We start from the raw sequence: 19,695 nt of genomic DNA, 5'->3' as shown, positions 1-19,695 counted from the left end.
ATATTTTTATCAACACAATGAGGCCCTACAGCCTGATTTAGGATGAACAATAAGGTAAATAGGGTAAAAAAAAAAAAAATGCCACGTGCATGCATATAATCTTATATTTATGAAACACTTTGCGTTTATGTAAACACAATGAGCTCGTGCAGATCATAGAGCTCTGATGATGGTGTGACATTGTAGCAGGTACATAAGAGGCGGGCCCACACGGAGCATCAGTGAGACTTTATATGCTCTTCAATACACTACATGAAATATAAAAATGTATATACTTATACCTGACAGCCACGCGCACTGAGCTCTCATCCTGTCCCGAAGACATGTTCCCGATCAGGACACAAGAGATAAATAGAGCTGAATTTGCTTTTCTTTATCGGCTTAAGAAGCAGACACAAACAGAGTGTTCCCTCCCGGCGTCTATTCTGCCATAATAAAGCTCAAATGATCCAAAAGGGTGCTCGACTGACAGGAAAATAATGCAAATATGAAATAAAACATCTCGTGCTCGGCGCAGCGCGTTACATGTCTAGCTGTGCTCAATCATCTCTCTGCCCTGAAGAGCGACGCTCTCCTGAGAGTGACGTCACCAGGCCACGCCCTCATCGTGCGCGTCAGACCACGCCCTCCCCTCCACAATCCAAACCACACGACAGCGTACCTGTAGGTGGCTTGCTTGAGACATGTGAATATATATATATAAACATATACATATAGTTCCTTATTTCATTCATTCACTTTGTTTTAACTTAGTTTAAAGATTATAGCGCAAGCCTCTTTAATGCTTTCTAACTGCTGGTTGGCTACAGAGACAGAAAGTAACGTATACATCTTACAGCACCTCCTTTTGGACACACGCAATATTGCACGTGCACGTATAGATTAGATAGATAGATAGATAGATAGATAGATAGATAGATAGATAGATAGATAGATAGATAGATAGATAGATAGATAGATAGATAGATAGATAGATAGATAGATTTCACAAATCAGTTTTAATGTTTTTGATTGTTATTTTATTTACAGGCTGATTTTATTAGTTTGTTGATTGTTGACACTTGACATAGTCAAGTTTCATTCACATATATTTCAAGTATATATATTTAAAAAATCAGATTGGTTAAAAAACATAACCTAGCATACGGGCAAGGAGTTATACAAACGAGAAATGGTTAATGTTGTTCTCCAGGAGTGTCTTAAAATTCAGGGGGGTTTTTTTCTATCCAGATGCCTCTTTGTGTTTTTCCTTAACCTACTGAATTTATTGAAATCTTCTAACCAAGTAGAGTTTCAAACTAAATAATAACTAACAAAAATAAAAACACATGAAATTCAGCATTTGAATGAAAAAGTTCAAAAATGTACTAAAGATAAACACAGCACAGCTGTTAGACAAACTTCACAGTATATCAGTCTGAATGAAAGGACAGAGTATGTGCAACACATTTTGAACCTAATACAACCTAATAATAATATGACTTGACATGAAACAGTAGAGCTGAGAAACTAATCTAAAACATGATGACGAACATGATTCTCGCTTAGTCCGGTGACCCAGAATCACACATTCTCTGTCTGTTTGTCGACTCAGTGTGGACACAACAGAACCTCCTGCTGTGCCCTCACCGTGTGTATCCAGCATATTGTATTTGTTCAGAAAACCAGAAACCTGCTTTCTTAAACCCAGAGCTCTCCAGCTGACTCACACAATGACCTATAGATAGTCTCCTCTCATTTTCTCTTTCTATGTTCTTCAAAGTTTGATTGTGTAAAAGCTTGGTTTGTAAATGACCTACATGATTTTACATGAAAAAAAAAAAAATTGTTACCAAAGGATACCATGTTTTTGTTACCAGATATGGAGGACAGTTGTTTAGGTTAAAATATCAATAAGAAATGAGCAATACATCCTTTGAAGTACACTGCCTAAAAAATAACTAGCTGAAAGAGTTAATCCAGGAAAGGAAATTCAAGACATAATTTTTACAGCTAAATTTCTAGGCAATAGGTTCAATAAAGTTCTGAAAACTTATCAAAAATAAGTTTTTTTTTTTTAAATAAGTTTTTTGAAAATCAAACAAAACAAAAAAACAAAAGACATGACTAAAAGCAAAACAAAAGAACTAAAACAAACAAAATAGCAAAACAGTAGGAAACAGAAAAATATAACAAACAAAAAATTAAAACAAATTAACCAAAACAAAAAGCAAACAAAGAAAGCAAAACTAAACTATAAAAACAAAAAATAAAACAAAAGGGAAATGTTTCTACAATTCTTATTAAACTCCAATTTCAGTATTGAATTGTCATGTATACACAACGTATGTTAAAATCATTGCTAAAATTTTAAAAGTACCAAAGGTTTTCCTGAACATCAAGCATCTCCAGATTCTTTCAGTCCTCAAACTTGCTCTCCACTGTCTTTAGAACCGAATCTTCGCCCAAGATCTTACACAGTTCATTCAGTCTGAGCTGCATCTTAGGGATGCCTGCGAGTTGAGACTCCAAGCGTTGTTTTTCCTCCGTCAGTGAGAGCCGTGTGGCCGTATCCAGCTGCTCGAACCGCCAGCCGCCCTCCCCGTCAAACTGCAACAGGTGTGTGTGGTATTTCCTGCGGATGGGTGAGAAGAGTATGAAGTTACATCATTTGATGAAATCTAATATATAGTGTATGTGTGTTTAATGCATTCCATGCATTTTTTGCTGCAGTAACTGGTAAAATGTTCCTTTATGCAAAGTCAATCACTACAATTCCCAACTAGTTAATGTTCTTCAATAAAAATGTACATACTACTACTATACTTTCAGAGGGAGAGATGACAATTTAAGGCATTCATTTAGTGCAATAAGAAAATTAAATAAAACATATTTATATAAACATTTAATCGTGTTGTACTATATTTTACACTCTAGCACTTTCTATTCTAATTCTATTTTATTTATTTGTTATTGTTGTTATCTATCACTTGCACTCTCTATTTGTTTTCTAAATGCTAGTTTTTCTTAAAAAAAAAAAAAACTCTAACTAACTTTCTATATTCTTTTTTATTCGATCTACGTGTTTGTATGTGTGTTATGCTGTTATATATACTGTATATAAAACATTCTACGTGCACTGCGTTGTGATAACCGATTCTTGTCATAGCACTTGGATTTTTTGGATCTTTTGTTGGTTTTGATTGCTTCTGTTGTCCTCATTTCTAAGTCGCTTTGGGTAAAAGCATCTGCTAAATGACTAAATGTAAATTTTACGATTATTTCAAGGAATGTAAGGTTTTATGTTTCTTACCATAGAGAGGGTCTATGGGTGATGGACAGCAAGGAGATACCAGCATCCTTTGCAGCCTGAAATATTTTACCCTCTACGTCAATGCTGACCGCACTGGTGCACTCATCGAGCAAAGCATACTTAGGCCTGAAAAAAGGCATACATTATTGTTATTATTCCAAATTTATTAAAATACATAAAAATAATATATGCAATGACATCTTACTTGTGGTAAAACATGCGTGCCATGCCCATACGCTGTTTCTCGCCTCCAGAAAGAACATCTTTCCAGTCCAGCTCAACATCCCACCCTGTAAACAGACTCAGTAGTGAATTACCTCAAAAATGCGTTTTTTTGTTTTTGTTTTTTTTTTCAAAATAAATGACAAAATGGCATTTTTAATTGGTGGAAAGCTGGCTCAAAACAACTGTGATCCGGTTATACAGCACACAATAATTCTATCAAAGATCCAAAAGAGATTGAAATGTAATTAGTAATGCTCAATGGGAATTACGTGTACAAACCTCCTTCCCGGGTAACAATGTGGTTTAGATTGACAATGTCCAGAATAACTTCCAGGTCCCTGTCTCTGTAACCCTTGTCTTGCATGTCGTCTAGAGAGTCAGGGTAGATGACCTGGTCCCGTAACGTTCCGACTGACATGTATGGTCTGGAGAGAGGAAAAAAAATGTTTTACTGTTATTTACAGATATTATGTCAGTCTATCTATCTATCTATCTATCTATCTATCTATCTATCTATAAAAAATAAAGGATAGGTCATGGTAACATCAGTGGCTGACAAAATATTTTCTGTATTAAAATAAGTGTGTAAATCCTCATTTTTTAGCTTCATAAAGTAGTAAAAAAATAAAAAATAACAAAATATAACCAAGAAATGTTATTATTTTGGGTCAGTACAGTTGCCTTAGAGCGTCAAAATATGCGGGTCAAATTGACCCGCGAACATCACGAACGTAATAGTAATTTTGTTTGTATATGTCAAAAAACACCAGCATGTTGAAACTTTGCATGCATGTTCATGATGATAAATGAGGAAAAAGTCACAATATAAAGAAAAAAACATAGGTTAACCAGTATTTCCAACAACTAGAAAATCTAAATGGGTCAAATTGACCCGCAACATAACACAAGGGTTAAGCAACGCGGCAAAGGACGGGAAAATGAGTCGGGTGAGATCCCATGGGTAAGTGTTGTCTGTACCTCTGTGGGATGTAAAACATATGCTCAGGTGATGGTTTGTACAGAAGTCCCCCATACACGGGCCACAGGCCACTGAGGATCCGGAACAGAGAACTTTTCCCGCATCCATTTGGCCCTGTGATCAGCAAATGCATCCCTTCCTCTACCTGCAAACAACATCCAGTTACAGGAAACTGAGTACAGTTCGCATGGTCACGTGAAAAGTACAGCATATAACAACATCCTTTAATTTGATCTCAAGCACTACAATTTAAAAACTGTGGTGGTAAAATAACTGGAATGGAAATTGATGGATGCAAACCAAATTATATGATTAATATAGACAAATTCTATATTAATGCAAGAATTTGACATGTAGCTTGGCGACCATAAACAACTAAACTCTGCTTTGCACAATGCCAGACAACATTCCCTTCATAATCTTGTCTTGACTTGTTTAGCACAATTTGAGTCGCATGTGTAAATATAAAACTATGATCTTGACTGATAACACAATAAATATATCTACAGTATCATTGAATGTGTATAGCAAACAGTGCATTTTTTTTTACCAAATATGTAGTACTAAAAGTTAAATGTTTAATCTTGTTTAACTCACCTTGAAGTTTAAGGAGGACACAACCACATCTCCATTAGGCGTGATTATAGGCACATTTTCACAGACTATACCTTTATCCACATCAATCACTTTGCCTGTAGAAACAGTGGAAAAATGTATATAATCGGACAGAGTTTTAGAATACAATCAAACTGAGGAATAAACATCTCTCATTAGAAAGTTATGGCACATTCCATACATACAGTACACATTGGTATCCTATTACTGTTTTGTAAAGCATCAGAGGTACATTTTATTGTTTTATTTAATTGTGTGAGACATATTAGGGATGTATGACACATACAGTAACTATTATCTAATCATGAAGTTAGTCTTCTAGAGCACTGTGGGAAAACAAGCAATGACTCTTTTTCCTCATGTTTTTAAAGGCAATTGTAGTGTTGACATTTTTCATCAAGTTTAACCATTCAACCACTGTAATTTCAGTTACTGTATTAAAAAAGATCAAAATAAATTATTTAATTAATGTCAAATATATTTGTTAATAACTACAAACTACCATTTGATTCCAAACTTTTTGGTATATTTGATCTGAATACTTATTTGCCAAACTGCAAAATGTCTCAGGTTACCATGGTTCCCTGAGAATATGGAAAGAGATGCTGCATCCTCTAGAGGGCGCTAGGGGAACGCATCCAGCATGACCGGTGTCTGAAGCATGAATGAAAAAATGACAATGAACTTGACATTGGCAGGTGGCAGCCTATGATGTAAACAATAAAGCGACTGCAGGCATAAAAGGGCACCTGCAGAATATGTCATCCACTTCTTTGTCTGAAGGAGACACAGCGTGTCATTCCCTATTCTCAGGGAACTATAGTTACAACGGCACCATGCTGAGGGATGAGTTTCCCCAAGTCTAGTCTCAAGGAACAGCATCCCTGCTAGCGAAACGCTAGGCTTTACGGGCAGGCTCAAGCTCCAGTCATCATAGACTAACTTATCCACCAGAGTAAGGAACTCTAAGAATGGAGGTCTCAGCATAACGACTCCCTAAGCAAGAGGAGACCTAGCTACACTCAACGCCAGAAGCAGTTAGTGAGGCTCGAAAAAAGGGGCATTCAGACACATATTACTGCCAAAGACGTAGCTCTAAAGAGCGGAGGCTTCAGCAGGATAGCTCATAAGCAAAAGGAAGCCTAACAGCACTCAGCCATAGTAGAGAAACTCTTAAGAGTGGATGCATCAGCATGACGACTCTCTAGAATGATAGGAGACCTGACTAAACTCAGTGCTAAAGACAGTAAACGAGGCTCACAAAAAGGAACCTACAGTCGTGGCCAAAAGTTTTGAGAATTACATAAATATTAGTTTTCAAAACGTTTGCTGCTAAACTGTTTTTAGATCTTTGTTTCAGTTGTTTCTGTGATGTACTGAAATATAATTACAAGCACTTCATACGTTTCAAAGGCTTTTATCGACAATTACATGACATTTATGCAAAGAGTCAGTATTTGCAGTGTTGGCCCTTCTTTTTCAGGACCTCTGCAATTCGACTGGGCATGCTCTCAATCAACTTCTGGGCAAAATCCTGACTGATAGCAACCCATTCTTTCATAATCACTTCTTGGAGTTTGTCAGAATTAGTGGGTTTTTGTTTGTCCACCCGCCTCTTGAGGATTGACCACAAGTTCTCAATGGGATTAAGATCTGGGGAGTTTCCAGGCCATGGACCCAAAATTTCAACACTCTGGTCCCCGAGCCACTTAGTTATCACTTTTGCCTTATGGTACGGTGCTCCATCGTGCTGGAAAATGCATTGTTCTTTACCAAACTGTTGTTGGATTGTTGGAAGAAGTTGCTGTTGGAGGGTGTTTTGGTACCATTCTTTATTCATGGCTGTGTTTTTGGGCAGAATTGTGAGTGAGCCCACTCCCTTGGATGAGAAGCAACCCCACACATGAATGGTGTCAGGATGCTTTACTGTTGGCATGACACAGGACTGATGGTAGCGCTCACCTTTTCTTCTCCGGACAAGCCTTTTTCCAGATGCCCCAAACAATCGGAAAGGGGCTTCATCTGAGAATATGACTTTGCCCCAGTACTCAGCAGTCCATTCACTATACTTTCTGCAGAGGATCAATCTATCCCTGATGTTTTTTTTTTGGAGAGAAGTGGCTTCTTTGCTGCCCTTCTTTACACCATCTTCCAGAAGGCTTCGCCTCACTGTGCGTGCAGATGCGCTCACACCTGCCTGCTGCCATTCCTGAGCAAGCTCTGCACTGGTGGCACTCCGATCCCGCAGCTGAATCCTCTTTAGGAGACGATCCTGGCACTTGCTGGACTTTCTTGGACGCCCTGAAGCCTTCTTTACAAGAATTGAACCTCTTTCCTTGAAGTTCTCGATGATCCTATATATTGTTGATTTAGGTGCAATCTTAGTAGCCACAATATCCTTGCCTTGTGAAGCCATTTTTATGCAACGCAATGATGGCTGCACGCGTTTCTTTGCAGGTCACCATGGTTAACAATGGAAGAACAATCATTTCAAGCATCACCCTCCTTTTAACATGTCAAGTCTGCCATTCTAACCCAATCAGCCTGACATAATGATCTCCAGCCTTGTGCTCGTCAACATTAACAAGACGATTACTGAAATGATCTCAGCAGGTCCTTTAATGACAGCAATGAAATGCAGTGGAAAGTTTTTTGGGATTAAGTTAATTTTCATGGCAAAGAAGGACTATGCAATTCATCTGATCACTCTTCATGACATTCTGGAGTATATGCAAATTGCTATTATAAAAACTTAAGCAGCAACTTTTCCAATTTCCAATATTTATGTAATTCTCAAAACTTTTGGCCACGACTGTACATACCAATATTACTGTCTAAGCGGGAACTCTGGAGAGCAGAGGCTTCAGCAGAATGACTCTCTTAAACAAGAGGAAACCTACACACTCAATCCTAGTTTAGGAGCTCTTAAGAGTGGAGGTCTCAGCATAAAGACTCTCTAAACCAAGAGGAGACCTAGCCACACTCAGCGCCAAAGGCAGTTAGTGAGGCTCAAATAGAAAGAGACTACTGCTCATATTACTGTCTAAGCAGAGCTCTGGGGAGCGGAGGCTTCAGAAGGATGACTCTCTAAAATGAGAGGAGACCTTACAACACTCAACACTGGTAGGGGAGCTCTTAAGAGTGGAGGTCTCAGCATGACTACTCGCCAAAGTGAGAGGAGACCTAGCTACACTCAATACCAGAGACAGTTAGTGAGGCTCGGCAGAAAGAGCCTACAAACTTATAATACTGCCAGAGACGGAGCTCTGCAGAACTGAGGCTTCAGCAGGATGACTCTCTTAAATGAAAGGAAAACCTAACAACACTCTATCTTGGTTTAGGAGCTCTCAAGAGTGGAGGCCTCAGCATAACGACTCTCTTAACCGAGAGGAGACCTAGCCACACTCAGCGCCAAAGGCAGTTATTGAGGCTCAAATAGAAAGAGACTACTGCTCATATTATGGTGCTTTTCCACTACACAGTACCAGCTCGCCTCGGCTCGCCTCGACTCTGTTTGGTTTTCCACTGTGTAAAAGTTGTACCTGTACCGGCTTCCAGGTACTTTTTTTCGTACAAGATCCTTCAGAAATCATTTTAATATTCTGATTTGCTGATTTGTTGTACCTGTACCGGCTTCCAGGTACTTTTTTTCGTACCACCTCCGGCAAGGTTCCAAGCGAGCTGAGGCGATACTATAATGTGGCGTGAAAACACAGCAGACTGCTGATTGGTCAGAGAGAATCGTCACTATTCACTGCGTCATCATTACACGCGCCAGCAATAGTATCCAGATAGTTTTTTCAGCAGTGTTTCGTTTTGCTGCCCTCAGCCTCTCCTGAAACGTTTGTCTTCTTGCTGTGAGAAACAGCCACATCCCGAGGATCAAAAACAACATGCACTCGATTTCCTCCATTGTCCTGTGTGTGTGGGTAGCGGGTGTGTGTCACGTAGAATATTACGTCACGGCAGTTTCCTGCATCGTCGCTATGACAACCAGGTACTATTGTGGAGGTACTATCTGCAATGGAAAATGGAGCGAAAAACGAGCCGAGCCGAGTCGAGCTGGTACTGGTAATGGAAAAGCGCCATTACTGTCTAAGCAGAGCTCTGGGGAGCGGAGGCTTCAGAAGGAGGACTCTCTAAAATGAGAGGAGACCTAACAACGTTCAACCCTGGTAGGGGAGCTTTTAAGAGTGGAAGTCTAACAACACTCAGCCCTAGAGAAACTCTTAAGAATGGAGGCATCTGCATGACGACTCTCTAGAACGAGAGGAGACCTTACTACACTCAGCGCTAGAGACAGTTAGCGAGGCTCACAAAAAAAGGAGCCTATATTCTAAAGTACTGTCTAGGCTGAGCTATGGAGATTGGAGGCTTCACCAGGATGACTATCTAAAATGAGAGGAAGCCTAACAACACTCTGCCAATGTCAAGTTCATTGTAATTTTTTCATACAAGCTTCAGACACCGGTCATGCTGGAGGCGTTCCCCTAGCGCCCTCTAGAGAATGCAGTGTGGAGTTCCCCTTTGAAAGGAAACCTGAAAACTCAAAAGAAAGAAATAAACAATTTAAATTGAAAAACATTTTTTCAATATAAAATAAAAATTACTTTTCCAACTCTTAAATTATTATTTCTTCCTCTTTAAAGGTTTTGGGCCTTATTTTTAAGTATACACTACCAGTCAAAAGTTTATGAACAGTAAGATTTTTCTGAATTTACTTCTGCTCATCAAGCAGCATTTATATTTGATATAAATCCAGCAAAAGCAGTAATACTGTGAAATATATTTCACTATTTAAAATAATTGCTTTCTATTTGAATATATTTTAAAATGTAATTTATTCATGTGATTTCAAAGCTGAATTTTTAGCATTATTACTCTGGTCGCAAGATCCTTCAGAAATCATTTTAATATTCTGATTTGCTGCTCAAAAAACATTTATTATCATTATTAATTTTTTATAATACTTTTTAATACTGACTCCAAGCTTTTGAATGGTATAGAAAAAGCTCAAAAGCTTTGATCTTTGTATCTTTCTAATAATCAAAGAATCCTATAATAATAATAATAATGTTTGTTGAACAGCAAATCAGCATAATAGAATGATTTCTGAAGGATCATGTGACTCTGAAGACTGGAGTAATAATGACGAAAATGTAGTTTTGATCACAGGAATACATTACCTTTCAAAATATATTCAAATAGAAAGCATTTTAAACAGTAAAAATATTTCACATTGCTTTTGCTGGATATTGGATCAAATAAATTCAGCCTTGGTGAGCAGAACAGAATTCTAAAAAAAAAAAAAAAGAACATTAAAAATCTTACTGTTCAAAAACATTTGTCTAGTAGTGTATTTGTGGAAAGTGCCTCAAGTTTTCTGAATATTCTCTCTACACATCTTTTAATATTATCTATAAATACATTTCATTCCAATTAAAATAAATAAATAAATAAATAAATAAATAAATGCCACTCAATCATTAGGGGAATGACTGAGCAATTAAAGGAACAGTTCACCCAAAAAAGATAATTCTGTCATCACTTTTGCTCCTGTTGTTCCAAATCTGTACGACTTTCTTTCTTCTGTGGGTATTAATGTTCCACATAAGACAAATAGTCTTACAGGTTATGCATGAAGGTGAGGTCATTTATGCTTTTGGGTGAACACATGTTAATTAGACCTTTGATTTCCAGAGGGCCATTGATGTGCATCTCAGGTCGGTTATCATCCCCGCTTATCATCTCCCCTGCGGTCAAGACAGCAGATGAACGTTTGTATATTCCCCTCTGGACTTCGTCAAATACCAAGAACATGTTGTGCACACGTGCTGTGTAGCCAGCCAACTCGGTGACCTAAAGCACACAGAGCAAATGTATTTGATTGGAGTGATAGCGAGTTCTTTAGAGGCTGAGGTGACCTAACAACAGATAGCATTGCTCCACTGCTGTTTGTCGGATCCAAAGTAAGTGACCAGGTATTTGGGACACTTATGTAAACAAGTGACCTAACTAGCATCAAAAATGCTAATCAGCCTATGCTAAACCTACTGTGTGAAGTTTATGGCCAGAATGCTTAATCTGATCCAAAGCATGTGTTAGGAAGTGTTAAGCCAGTGTTTTTCTTTGTTTAGGCAGACACACAACATCCCAAAAGCCTCGGCAAGAAACATTGTGCTTTCCTTCAGGGACTCAGTGGAGTCAACAGGAAAAATTCATCTCTTGAGAGTAACTTGTTAATTGACCTTCTAAGGGATTTGAGAATCTAGAAATGTTTGTGTCTTTGCTACTATTGCTACTATTTAAACTACTATTGCTTATACTTAACTTATAGTCATAGAATTAGACATGCTATTTTCTTCAGTCTTCTACTCTTCAGTCTTCTACTTCCAATTGAGTAAAACTATCAAAAAGGACAACAAATGCTTGTTCAAATACCCACACTTATGGTCTTTGCACTTGAACACGTGTCTACTTACAGTACTTTACACATTTCCTGGACTTGGTCCAAGTGTTCAAGTGGGTGTGAAGACTTAAAGGCGTTTTATAAAACTTAAGGGTGTGAAGACCCAAGTGTTAAGAGAACAGGACCTTGGCGTTTTTAAGACTTGGGGCAGTCTTGCACACTTACTTCCTGTTGTGTGCACATGCTCTTATACGGCCAAGACCACAAGTGCGGGTATTTGGACAGGCCCAAAATATAGGGCAGAGAATTGGTTTTGCAGAGGCAGAGCTGAATGCAAGCTATTTGAGAACAAAATAAACAAGTTTGTCATTTCACCATAAGATTAAAATGCATTAGTGCTTTAATTTACGATACTTAATGGAACCTGTATTGTAAAGTGTTAGCCTAAAATAAAATAAAATAAAGCTTATACAAATATTAAAAGTAAATAAATAAACAAATAAAAATAACCTAATAAATAGACAAAAGCACAAAGCACACTGTCATTAATTACTCACACTCACAAATTAACACAATTCAACCGTCATTTTACGAAAGCTAAGAGAATACTTTTTATGTGCAAAGAAAACAATAATAACAACTTACTCAACAATTCTTATCCCCGAGTTACCATTTTCCGCCATTTTGGAGAGTACCCCAGAACGTAATCAACGTAATCAGTGTTGTTTTCCTTCAACATGCGCGTGCTACTGAACATAAACAATGCTGATTACTTTCTGGGGTACACTACAAAATGGAAGTCTCTGTGAGAAGGACTGTTGTATAAATAGTTATTACAGTTTTTTTTTTTTTTTTGCTAAAAAAAACTATTCTATAAGCTAAAATTACGATTGAACACCTGATGTTAAATGGACTATTTTACCGATGTCATTGCTACGTTTCTGTGTGTTGAATGTGGTAATATCCATGCTGTTTATGGGAGGTCTCAGCATTCATCAAAAATATCTGAATTGGTTTTTTCCGAAGATGAACAAAGGTCTTATTATTATCTCAATTTTAATTTTTAAACTATCCCTTTAAGTTTAGGTATTGGGTATTGGTTTTGCAGAATATGTGCTTTAGTACTAATAAATAGCCAATATGTTAATAATAGGCATGCTAATTAGAAACTAGTTTACAGTGAGAATTGCTCCCTACCAACTCACCACCACTCACATTTACTTCACTTCCTCACATTTCTTGAGAAAATGTCAAGATATTAATTATTAACAAATCACATGTTGGGCTAGTTGACAAGTATAATTTGAACACAATATGATATTTTAAAAGGTCTGAAATAAAGTGTTGTCGTGCTTTATAGTATCTAACACTGTAATGGACACACGCAGCATCTGTGAAGCGGCTCTGACTGATGCTTTCTATTCAACAGATGGTGGATTATTTTGCCCAGCAGGCTTAGTCAACGGAGTGGCAGTTGATACCAACACTGATCACAAGCCTACGTTAAGATTCCCAGCTTTCACTGCAGCATGACATCACATCCTTTGTGGTTTCAGTTCCTGTAGTGGTGATCTTGCCCTTGCTGTTGTACTGCTAAACAAGAAAAAATTATTTTTGTCATGACAGTGCGAGGGTTTTTTGTAGTTCCCATCATTTTGTGGTAGAATTAATGAATATACTAATAAAACAAATGTAACAAAGCAATATATTAGAGGTGGAACGGTACACAGATGTCATGGTAATGCAGTACATATTTACTGCAGTACATATATACATACAAGGATTAAATTCTTGAAATATATTTGATTTAGTTTATAGATAAACAAGGGAGAAAAAAAGTGCGACATGTAACAGCCTATGCACGCTGAGTTTCAGTTCATTTTTGTGGCAGGCTTAATTTGTTCACAGAAAGGAAACTCAAATGGCAGAAAGCGACATCCTATTAGTTTTCTTTATTTTACAAAAGCACAATGTTTTGTTTTCACTGTGAGTGTAGAAAAAAACACCTTTATACAGTGATGCATTATTAATAAGACAATAAGTGTATAAAGTTGATTCTGCTGGTATTAGGAAACAGTTGAAGTGATCGCGCCGGCGCACACACCCCCCCCCCCACACACAAAACACATAAGTTCCAGCATTGCTAACTTTACAGCACAGTTAGTACTTTATCAAAATAAAATACAGTGAACCAAATAAAAGCAGGCGGAGTCGTTCCCAGTGTGTCATTCCCGGATAATCGAGAATTGGCAAAGATGCAGGAGCTGGTAGCTGAAACCACGCCCACCTAGCTCGACGGCGGCAATCCACCTGTCATTTAAGTGGCCACGCCCATAATTATGCAGAAATTTAAGGCAATCAACTGTACAATCAAAACTGAAAGTGTAATTTAAGTTCTTTTCGGGGTTATCAGGAGAAAATGACTCATAACGCGTATACGCGTTAATCGACTCCAGATGGTTAATATAATTTAAACGGATGAGTTATAAAAAAAATCACCCTCCTCAAAGGCAAAATTTGCTATATAGACCAAAATCATCTTTCGTACCAGGCTGTAAACATGTTTTTTCTACTGTAAAGATGGGAATATTAACACGGGCAGTCTAAGGGATTAACTCCCTTTTGCAGCCAGCCTCTAGCAGCCAGTCAACTAATTTCAGTTTAAGACACTTCCATGTGGGCTTCACAAGAGAGAGCAGGATTTTCCCACTTGGTTGGAACTGAAGTACAAAACCTATAATTTACATAGTAAATAATAGTTTAGCATTCAGATACGTTACATCGCAAATATGGAAATTTAACGGAATATTTGGATTTGTGCTGAATGAGAGAGGTAGGATACATGAGCACAAAGCTCCATTTCGCAAACAGTTGAGTGCACAATCTTCATTACTAGCTACTAGTTACTGTTCCTATACAACTACTTTACTAATTACTAACTGATGGACATGAAACTGCTCTTTTAATTCTTTAAAATAATATATATATATATATATATACAATTTTGACATGAAATCCACTATTGTTTTATATAGAAATGTACTATAGTTTATACAGTGCTTAAAGGTACAATTTGTAAGATATTTGCAGTAAAATATCCAAAAACCAATAGGCTAGTGTTATATATTTTGTCCAGCTGATTCCTAACAATATCTCTAATGCAGGGGTGCCCAACCCTGCTCCTGGCGATCGACTGTCCTGCAAAGTTTGGCTCCAACCCTAATCAAACACACCTGCCTTTAATTTTTAAGTGAGCCTGAAGACCTTAATTAGTTGCTTCAGGTGTGTTTGATTAGGATCACCCCTGCTCTAATGTTTTCAACTACTTGTAAATCATGACAAAATTTCCATTCTAAACAGTGACACGAGGCAGTGCAGTCACCTGTCAATGACGTTAGTAACCCTTTGTTACCACCTTTACTGACTTAGAAACCACATGACAACAGTGTCGTGGACAAATGTGGATGTAGTGTCTAGCGTCCAGCAAACCACTAGCTTGCTTCAAGCATTTCCTTATTGACTTCTTCTTGCACGTTTTATGGTGGATTGTGTTACTTATTTATGTAACATAATTACTGTTTACCGTCTGCCGGTGGTTCTGTCGACAAGGACAGATCCCACGTATGCTATTATAACGTTCAACAAGATTAGTATTTTGGGGCATGCACGCCAAACGTCTGATCCATAGTCTGATCACGTCTTTGCATTGACTTTGTATGTAATCTACTCGCGCAAATCGAACTTGCGTTTGCTATGTATGCCCAATTATTGTGTTTGAATGTACACGAGTGTATATATTTGTTGAACAAGTGGTAATCGTTTTCATATTGTCTGATTGATGGCCGTCAGCGGTGTGGTAGAAGACAACAAATCCCATTATTCCACGCACCTTTTTACTGTATTTCTGACCAAATAAATGCAGCCTCAGGGAACATAAGAGTCTTCTTCCAAAAACATACAGTTTTAAATAGATCTTAAATAAGTATTTAAGATAACATAAAAACTTTTTACATAAAAGGAAATAATTGTGAAAAATGTCAAGAAAGAAGAATTTATATTTAATTTATATATGTTTAATATTTTACCTCTTTATAAGAAGACATGATCCTTTCAATGGCATCCGCCCCTGAGGCCAGCAGATTGCGAGCTGTTGTAAAGGCCTCTGTTCTTTCACTCACCAACACTTGTGTCTGACCGTCAGCCAGCTCTTTAAGAAACAAATGAATATGAAACATATTTAACCAAATAGTACTCTTATATGACCTATATTTCTGAAATAGAAGCACTGGAACATCATTCAAATAAAGCTTGAAAGAAATTGCAATCAGATTGTATATATGGTACAGTACAAACTAGACTTCTACATACCGTTGTCAGCAAAGCCAGTAGCAGTGATAATGGGCACTGCCACCATAACCAGGCCACATCCACTCCAGACATACTTCATGAGGAACTGTTCAATCATGATGTACCACAGACGTTTTGATAGAATGAGGTTCATCTGCTCCGCCAGGGTACTATAACACTTCTGCAGCTGCCTCATCTCCACCTGCCACATGAGAACAGATTTAATTTACCAACGACTGAGAGACTTACAAAGTAATGACTAGTTATGGAAACAACATAACAATTACAGGCTACCTCTTTTTATGAAGTATAATGTACAGGGTATTCACTCCATATTATCTAGGCTATGCGACAAAAAAAGGGCGAGTGTATATATGATTGTATACATTTACTATCTATTTCTGTCTATCGATCTATCTATCACAACAAGGCTTTCAAAAACGTTTTTTCAAACTAACATAAACTTGACAAACTTCTTTGTAGTTTAAAAATATATATTGTATATAAATATGGTTGTATGAGTTCTTTAAAAAGTGTCAATTTAATTATATTTCCTTACATCCATTTTAAAAAATCTAATTCAAATTGAGGAATGAGTCCCTATGCAGTTCTATATGGAAGCTCATTCCAGCAATTAAATGCTTATATGATCTAATAATTTAATTGAAATTTAAGAATGAATCCCTATTCAGTCATGTACGGAAGATCATTTCTGGCACTTATACAGTATATAAGTATAGGCCTATATAAGAATATATATATATATATATATATATATATATATATATATATATATATATATATATATATATATATATATATTTTTTTTTTTTTTTTTTTTTTTTTTTTCAATTAAAAATGAAATTATGTCATAAAAGTAAAATAACACATATGTGACCCTGGACCACAAAACCAGTCATAAATTGCACGGTTATAGTTTGAGCAATATTCAACAATATACAGTAGCCTACTTATAGATATTTATTTTATGGCAAAAATCATTAGGATATTAAGATCATGTTCCATTAAGATATTTTGTACATTTCCTAGCGTTAATATATCAAAACGTAAGTTTTGATTAGAAGAATGCATTGCCAAGGACTTAATTTGGACAACTTCAAAGGCGATTTGTCTTTGTGGTCCAGGGTCACACATGAATGATGTACTTCTTCACCATACTTCCCTATAATATGTGACTTCCTTTGCATTTTTGTAACATTTTTATATATGTAAGCCTATGCACATGTGCACACTGTGTCTGACACGATTAAAAGTCCTCTACAATCACATTTGCGCTATATGATTGATGCATTTCCTCGCCCCCCCAGAAAGCAATTACTAATGTTATACAGATTTTTCTACATGCACGTGTGCATCATGCGTTTCTTTACCGTATGTCCCCTATAGAAAGCGATCTCCTCTGCATTGGCTATGATTCTGGAGTGCACATAGCGCAAATAGCCCTTTCTGTGCGCTTCCTCCGCGACCAGCTTCCCGAACCTCGGCGAGCACGCGCGCAGAACCTTCGCCGTGGCGAACACCACCAGACCCGCTAAGAGAGTGGGTCCGCTTGCGTTCGCACCGCGAGATCTCGCAGTCTGTATTAAAGTATATGAAGTCAGTATCACGTCCAGGATGGGTTTGGTGAGGTTCGAGTACAGATGAGCAATCGACTGCGAGAACATCATCACATCCTCGGTTAGAGACTGGTCCGGGTTCGCCAGCCTCCCGTCCATATTGCTGACCTTATAATAGGTCTGATCGGTGAAATACGTTTGATATGCATGATCCACCAAACGCGTGCGGAACGCGAGCGCGAGCTTGCACTCCAGATAGCGGATCGCGCTGTTGACGAATGTGGCCGGGATGGCGATCAGAAGCCATTTCATCAGTTTGATCATGAAGCTCCGCGGCTGCTTCTCTACAATAGTTTTCACTATTTTACCATCCAGACCTGCCACATAAATCGACAGAAACGTCCGTGAAACCAGAGCTAGTGAATGTAAACATAGTAAACCCAGTTCTTTAGTTACAAACTTCGGGAAGACGATTTTAACCAGTTCAAGAATCTGCTTGAAGAATTCCGCATTGACGCCGGGCGATTTACTCAGGCTAGAGGCAGTCTCCGGTGTAGTTTTAGGGGCAGGTATCAATCCATTCTCATGTCCCGGTGCAGACGTGTTGCTCTTGGTTGTTTTCCGTTGATTTATTTGTTTGCAGATGATGGGGTAAAGCGTTTTCGCTCCGTATGCGGCGGCCGCCAGGAACACCGCTCTTTTCGCTGCAGTGCTCTGATTCCATCTCACTTTTGATGCTGCATGGAGGATGTTGCTCATTTTTTAATCCAGCTTTTGTAAAAAATAAATCGTTTGCAATCTTCAGTTGGTTCCAAATTACATCCATATGGTCACTCAATGACTTAAACAGAGAATATATACATATAATTCATGTTGCCGTGAGGTTGAAACTGCACCGCTAGCTAAGACGTTTCCGTCATTTGGGGTTTCTTGCTGGTTACGCCCCCACTCCACGCTGATTGGCTGCAGCACTTGACGTATTTAAATATAGCAGAATGGTCTGATTTCATTATTTAAAATTGAACTTAAGAATTTAAGCTTTATCCTCCTGAGACCCGAGAGATTGCCTGGTGTGCATTTTATAATTGTTCTTGCTATTTTGGATATGTAGGACCTAATAAGTATAATACCTAAAATGTGTTTTTGTACAGGAAGTAGTTTTTGCAGAAAAATATGTCCTCATACGAGTACAGTGGGTCTATCTTACTGTATGACACACATAGACTCCATTGGTACAAAAAGTTAATTTGACACATTTTCACAGTTTATTTGAAAATGTAAACATCCTTTGAACTGTGGCTTTTTTTCTAACTAGCTGCCTCTATCTTTCCAGCCTGTCTGGAATAGCCCCTATTGGCTGGTGTGAAATGCTGCAAAGCAGTTTCGTTCACTTTGCAAGCACAGATGCACATTGCATGTCATGCATTGCACACGGGATTTCCAAGTGCAGCCTTGTGCTCTGCATTCATGCATTTCATTCATAAGTTATGCTATGTCTTCGGTAGAGGACATCGGGACTCAATTTCTTAAAAAAAAAAAAAGAAAAGACATGAATGAAGATGCATATGCAAAATCAATCGATTTTTTTAAATCACCGATACATTTTTAGTTTTCAAGATTTTTTTTTTTTTTACCAAACTTTGTATAAAGATGATTCTCAAATATGTTATAACAGAATGATTCAATATACCATTTTTCTTTCTGCAAAATTTGTGTAAAATTACCATTAATGGGGTTTCTCATTATATACAATGTATCTATAAACTAAATCTAATTTGCATATTAATGTGTTTTTGGGGCAACATGTAATGAAAAAAGAAGTGTAATAATGGGAGTAATAATTGACAAGATTTTCATAATAATATATAATATTTCATAGAATATTGAAATATAATTTATTTCACTATTCATTTGTTATGTCTCCAAAAATGCGTAATAAATATGCTTTTAGTCCCGGTGTCCTCATGTGAGGACATGTATGAAATCAATGTCCTGTTTAGTAACAGAAAGTCATATTTTGATTTGAAACCCCATAACATTTTCCTGAGAAGTTGATTTATGACACATAATTTAAAAATTAGACAGATTTAAATGATAACTACAAAATATTATCATATTTCCATAAGAGTGTCACTAAATTAATTTTAGATATTTTGATGACCAAGGAGAGGGAGTGGTCATGTGAAACATCCAATCATTTGGTATCTCTGAAAAGCTCTGAATGTGCTCTGTACAGGACATCCAGACTTAA

The 19,695-nt window shown here is 37.4% G+C and overlaps 2 protein-coding genes across 3 annotated transcripts in view; both read right to left on the bottom strand.

The window, feature by feature from the left end:
- The window catches only part of LOC132105929 (kinesin-like protein KIF21A), a 44,275-nt gene extending 43,714 nt beyond the window's left edge, over positions 1–561 (bottom strand). Inside the window, exon 1 of the mRNA XM_059511475.1 lies at positions 282–561. Coding sequence (XP_059367458.1) covers positions 282–325 — 44 coding nt within the window. The 5' untranslated portion in view covers positions 326–561. The remainder of the gene's footprint in view (positions 1–281) is intronic.
- A 1,631-nt stretch (positions 562–2,192) lies between these two features.
- Positions 2,193–18,387, bottom strand: LOC132105928 (ATP-binding cassette sub-family D member 2-like). Of its 2 annotated transcripts, XM_059511473.1 has the most exons (10): positions 17,259–18,385; positions 15,889–16,069; positions 15,606–15,727; positions 10,799–10,970; positions 5,094–5,188; positions 4,496–4,641; positions 3,797–3,942; positions 3,498–3,582; positions 3,293–3,418; positions 2,193–2,614 (listed from the first exon to the last, which is right to left on the bottom strand). In XM_059511473.1, the coding sequence occupies exons 1-10, from the start codon at positions 18,201–18,203 to the stop codon at positions 2,398–2,400; spliced, it is 2,235 nt and encodes a 744-aa protein (XP_059367456.1). In that variant the 5' UTR covers positions 18,204–18,385; the 3' UTR covers positions 2,193–2,397. The 2 variants fall into 2 exon arrangements, with proteins under 2 accessions (XP_059367456.1, XP_059367457.1); XM_059511474.1 differs by lacking the exon at positions 2,193–2,614 and having other exon boundaries at positions 3,289–3,418; positions 3,491–3,582; positions 17,259–18,387.
- Between the last annotated feature and the right edge of the window lie 1,308 nt (positions 18,388–19,695).

This window comes from Carassius carassius, chromosome 26 (assembly GCF_963082965.1).
Source record: "Carassius carassius chromosome 26, fCarCar2.1, whole genome shotgun sequence".
In the NCBI taxonomy this organism is placed as follows: Eukaryota; Metazoa; Chordata; class Actinopteri; order Cypriniformes; family Cyprinidae; genus Carassius; species Carassius carassius.
Note: the sequence above shows the minus strand (reverse complement) of the source record. Positions and strands in the feature narration are given on the sequence as shown.

Bases quoted from the DNA above. Each gene is read 5' to 3' on its own strand.
- LOC132105928 (XM_059511473.1), bottom strand. From the start codon at position 18,203: ATGAGCAACATCCTCCATGCAGCATCAAAAGTGAGATGGAATCAGAGC. The intron at 3,943-4,495 runs GTACAGACAACA...TCCTCTCTCCAG, and splicing joins ATGTTTTACATCCCACAGAG to ACCATACATGTCAGTCGGAA. The intron at 3,419-3,497 runs GTAAGATGTCAT...GCCTTTTTTCAG, and splicing joins GCACGCATGTTTTACCACAA to GCCTAAGTATGCTTTGCTCG.